At 58.9% G+C, this 5,002-nt stretch overlaps 1 protein-coding gene across 1 annotated transcript in view; it reads left to right on the forward strand.

The window, feature by feature from the left end:
• The window catches only part of LTBP3 (latent transforming growth factor beta binding protein 3), a 12,684-nt gene that overhangs the window by 633 nt on the left and 7,049 nt on the right, over window positions 1-5,002 (forward strand). The window contains exons 2-13 of the mRNA XM_006771706.2: window positions 3-74; window positions 229-334; window positions 509-601; window positions 776-898; window positions 1,351-1,509; window positions 1,600-1,785; window positions 2,359-2,375; window positions 2,452-2,524; window positions 2,710-2,796; window positions 4,491-4,616; window positions 4,690-4,769; window positions 4,840-4,978. Of these exons, the coding sequence (XP_006771769.1) occupies window positions 3-74; window positions 229-334; window positions 509-601; window positions 776-898; window positions 1,351-1,509; window positions 1,600-1,785; window positions 2,359-2,375; window positions 2,452-2,524; window positions 2,710-2,796; window positions 4,491-4,616; window positions 4,690-4,769; window positions 4,840-4,978 (1,261 nt within the window). The remainder of the gene's footprint in view (window positions 1-2; window positions 75-228; window positions 335-508; window positions 602-775; window positions 899-1,350; window positions 1,510-1,599; window positions 1,786-2,358; window positions 2,376-2,451; window positions 2,525-2,709; window positions 2,797-4,490; window positions 4,617-4,689; window positions 4,770-4,839; window positions 4,979-5,002) is intronic.

The raw sequence follows: 5,002 nt of genomic DNA on the forward strand, positions 1-5,002 counted from the left end.
AGCCCCAGCACCCCCGGCCACCCACCCAGAAGCCCCTGGGCCGCTGCTTCCAGGACACGCTGCCCAAGCAGCCCGTGAGTCTCAACGTCTCTCAGGCTGCCCTGAGCCAACCCAAGGGGATTGCTCAAAACTGGGGGGTCTGCGGGGTGAGGAGGGAGGAGAAGAGCCTCAGGAGGGAGGCTGGGTGGGGGCTGGGCGCCCTGTGACCCGGTCCATACTCCCCCCTAGTGCGGCAGCAATCCCCTGCCAGGCCTCACCAAGCAGGAGGACTGCTGCGGGAGCATCGGTACCGCCTGGGGCCAGAGCAAGTGCCACAAGTGCCCCCAGCTGCAGTGTGAGTGCCGGGCTCAGGCATGGGACCCACACACACTCCTCCTGCCCCCCCCCTCCTTACACCCCCCCCCACCGCAGCTTTTTTAACACCACCCATCCAACTCCTCTGCCCCTCCCCCTTCCCGCCCAGCAGGCCCTCAGTGCCCTCCCCTGCCACTCTCTCCTCTCTCTGCAGACACAGGGGTGCAGAAGCCAGGGCCTGTGCGTGGGGAAGTGGGCGCTGACTGCCCCCAGGGCTACAAGAGACTCAACAGCACCCACTGCCAGGGTAGGGCCAGCCGGGAGATTCTGTGGGCTGGAGGGCGGGCCACTTGTCCCTGGGGGAGGTCCCAAGGTGTTGGAGGGAGGAGGTGGGGCTGGGGCAGGACCTTGAGGTTCTTGGAGCAGCTTGCTGTCACCCTGTGGCCCCAGACTAGAGGGACCAAACTCCCACTTACCACAGACATCAATGAGTGTGCAATGCCGGGCATGTGTCGCCACGGGGACTGCCTCAACAACCCGGGCTCCTATCGCTGCGTCTGCCCACCGGGCCACAGCTTGGGCCCCTCCCGCACACAGTGCATTGGTGAGACTGGGGCTTGGGTACTGGGAGGTCACAAGGCAGGAGCTAGAGGGGTAAGACTACAGGCAGCAGGGGGGTCAGAGGTCAGAATGGAATCCAAAGTTGGAGAAACAAGACACAGAGAAGTGGCCAAGAGTCACCGGAGATCAGGGGTTAGAGGTCACATGGGGTCAGGGACTATATGGAGTCAGGGTCATATGAGATCATGGACCTGAGTAGGAGGGAGAAGGTCTAGAGCAGCTAGAATTGGGTCAGTGGGTTCAGTGGTCACAGAGGTTTCAGGAGTCACATGAGGTCAGAGTAACAGGCCCAGGGGTCACGTATATTCAGGGTCAAATGGGGTCAGGAGCCACATAAGGATCAGGCTGGCCAGAGGCAAGGTCTGGAGCGGCTGGGAGGAGGGATGTGGGCAGCGTTCAGGCCCAGATGCCCATGCCCATCACCCGCCCCTGCAGCAGACAAGCCAGAGGAGAAGAGCCTGTGTTTCCGCCTGGTGAGCCCCGAGCACCAGTGCCAGCACCCGCTGACCACGCGCCTCACCCGCCAGCTCTGCTGCTGCAGCGTCGGCAAGGCCTGGGGTGCGAGGTGCCAGCGCTGCCCCGCCGATGGCACGGGTGAGCCTGGGGCCTCTGGGGCTAGGGGGCTGCCTAGCTGCGTGCCTGTCTAGGAAATACTCACTTCTCTGCCCCTTGCTCTGGCCACAGCTGCCTTCAAGGAGATCTGTCCAGCCGGAAAGGGCTACCACATCCTCACTTCCCACCAGACACTCACCATTCAGGGCGAAAGTGACTTTTCCCTTTTCCTGCACCCCGACGGGCCACCCAAGCCCCAGCAACTGCCCGAGAGCCCCAGCCGGGGGCCACCGCCTGAGAACACGGAGGAAGGGAGAGGTCTGGCTTGACCCTTTCTATTCTCTGACAGACACTGAACCCCTAGACCTGACCCCTCGATTCCTGATCCAGGGACATGACCTCGGAGAGTAACTTCTAACACCAAATCCAGGTCCTACCCGCTGACCTCCAGAGCTGACCCTCTCACCCTAAGCAAGATTGTAATCCCAGGACTTAACCCCCGATCGACAGGATCTGACCACCCATTGCCCTCCAGTTCTGTTCCTCTAACCCCACAACCCCTTTGACTTCCAGACCAGGGCCCTGATTCAGCCCAAATGCTGGCCCTAGATCTGACCTTCTGACCCTGACCTAAGATCTGACCCTAGCTGTAACCTCCTAAACCTTATTCTAAAATCCAAAGACCTTGATCAACCAATCACTCTCCCTGTCTGTTCCCCTGACCTGTGATGCAAGCACTCCATGACCCCAGGATCTGACCCTTGACACTTGACCCAGAGACATGACTGTTAAACTCTTAGAGCCGTAACTACAAATACCCGACGGCTGATCCCAGACTTGACTCCCTTCCCCCAGCCCAGCACTTAATGGCCCCATCTTCTTCCCTTTTAGGGGTGAGCACAGACTCAGTGAGTATGAGAACCTAGGCGGGAGGGACAGGGGGGCAAAGAAGACACAGCGGGCTCATGCTGCTGTCACCTGCAGCCAGGGCTCGAGGAGCAGTCAGCGCAGCAGAACCACCCGACCGCCACCACCTCTCCTGCCAGGCCCTACCCTGGTGAGATGGGCACTGCAGGGGCCAGTCCTCAAGGGCTGTCATTGCTGGGGGAAGGTCACAGCCTAGACACTGGGGGCAGGTGGCGGGGGGTGACGCTGGCTGTGAAGTTTCCAGCTGACGGCCTGTGGAGAGTGGGGCCGCTCTCCCACCCTCCTCCCCTCTGATGGCTGTGTTGCTGCCCCCAGAGCTCATCTCCCGGCCCTCGCCCTCCACTGTGCGCTGGTTCCTGCCGGACTTGCCCCCGTTAGAGATCGCCCCTACCCAGGTCACAGGTAAGACCCATCCACCTCGTCCATGCCCTGGGTAAGCCCTGCCCCTCGCTTAGTTTACCTCTGTCCCTCCCTCCCTCCAGTCAATCTGGAGCTAGAACACTTATCTGGGGCGTCCTGTGCACCAGGCCATGGGGACCCCGCCGAGTGCAGCAGAGACCCCTCTCTGCCATATAATGATATGGGTATTATGATCAGCCCAGTCTGAAAGCATTTATTCCTTCACTCAACAGATATTTGTTAAGCACCTACTATGTGCCAGGCCCTGGTTTAAGTGCTGGGATACAGCAGTAAACAAAACAGACCAAAATTCCCTGTCCTTGCAGAGTAGGCAGACAACAAACAGATTAATGAATACAAATCGAGTCTGTCTCATAAATGCTTGAAAAAAATAATAAACCAGAGAAGAAAGGAATCGGGGGGTTGTGATAATAGGGAGCAGGCAACGAGAGAAGACTTTCTGAGCAGGGCTTTAAAGATTGTTAGAAATTAAAGAGGAGAAGGCTGGTGGAAAAACATTCCAAGGGAAGTTAAGTTTGGGCAAAGCCAATGGAAACATGAAACTGGTGGAAGAGGGAGAAACCACACACAGATCGGTGTTTCTGAACCAGAGCAGGGCCGGCACAGGGAGCCTTGCTAAGAGGCTTGGGTTTGATCCCAAAGGCTGTGGGAAGTGTCTGCAGGGTTTTGGGCATCATAATTGCTAGCTGTAGCTGAGCAATCGCCCTGTGCTGGGCACTCACTGAAGAGATCTACATGCTAAATGTCATTTAGCCTCTCACACTCTGTGAAGTGGGCATTGTTGGCCTCCTTTTCCAATAAGAAAGCTGAGGCTCAGAGAGGTTCAGTAACTTGCCCAGGTCACACAGCTGAGCTAGATTCAAGCCCAGGTGTTTGTGGATTCCAAAGCAGCAAGGGAGCTGTCAGCCTGATTGAAACCTGGAGGCTAGATTTGCTCCTGGGTGAGGGCTTGGGTGGATGATGGATGCCCTGGAGGCCTGCACTGACTAGGAAAACCCAATGACAGCCCTGGGGACTGCTGGAGTGTGAGGAAGAGGCACGGGGAGGGTTTTCAGAGGAGGGGATGTTAAGAACGCTTAGGAGAGGCCCTCAAGGCAGAGAACAGCCCGCAAAAGCCCACTGGCCAGGTGTGTTTGGGGTAGGGCAGAGCTCAGCATCAAGGCCTGGGCTGCATGGAGATGGAGAGGAAGCGGGTCAGGGGTAGGACCAAAAGGAGGAGGAGGAGGAGGTAGGAGGCGGGAAGTCCTGGGAATGGTGTCAAAGAGGGTGAGAGGGGTTCCTGGATCTGGCCACTTATGCACCAGCATGAGGCAAGCCACAGTTCCCAGGAACCCCGCTCCTGCCTGCCTTGGGAGGGGGAGGGCTGAGGTCCCTGAGGCAATGGGGGTGAGGTCACGGGGCTGCAGGGTTTAAAATATTGAGGTAACGGGTCAGGGTACGGTGAGTGGAGGTTTGAGTGGAGGAGGTAGGGATGTCAGGGCCTGGGGTGTGGTTTGGGGTTACCTGGGAAGGAGGTGTAGGAAAGTCTAAGACTTGGAGTGTGGGGGGGCAGGGACCAAGGTCACGGTGTGACCAGGCTCAGGATTCCCAATCATTAGGAATGGGGGGTGGGTGGTATCGAGGTCCCTACTAGGGACGCGGCAGAAAGTGAGCGCCCCTCCCGCTCCCGCCCGCAGAGACCGAGGAGTGCCGGCTGAACCAGAACATCTGCGGCCACGGGGAGTGCGTCCAGGGCTCCTCCGGCTACTCCTGCCATTGCAACCCGGGCTACCGGTCGCACCCGCAGCACCACTACTGCGTGGGTGAGCGGGGCGGGTGGGTGGCCGCGGACGGCCCTGGCTCCCGACACCTCTTTGACGTCTCTGCCCTTCTCAGACGTGAACGAGTGCGAGTCGGAGCCGTGCGGCACCGGCCGCGGCATCTGCATGAACACCGGCGGCTCCTCACCCAGACCTGTGAAATTGGCTATTCATGTGTCTATCCTTCCCCTGTCTGGTGGCTTCCTGGGGGAGTGTTAAACTGCAGTTTCCTGGCAAAGGTGCACAAATGAATACCTATAATATTTGGCCTTCCCTCGGCTTCTGCATCAACTTCCCGGGTCACTACAAGTGCAACTGCTACCCCGGCTACCGACTCAAAGCCTCCCGCCCGCCCGTGTGCGAAGGTGGGGAGACGCCATCAGACCGAC

The sequence above is a fragment of the Myotis davidii genome, unplaced genomic scaffold, assembly GCF_000327345.1.
Source record: "Myotis davidii unplaced genomic scaffold, ASM32734v1 scaffold425, whole genome shotgun sequence".
In the NCBI taxonomy this organism is placed as follows: domain Eukaryota; kingdom Metazoa; phylum Chordata; class Mammalia; order Chiroptera; family Vespertilionidae; genus Myotis; species Myotis davidii.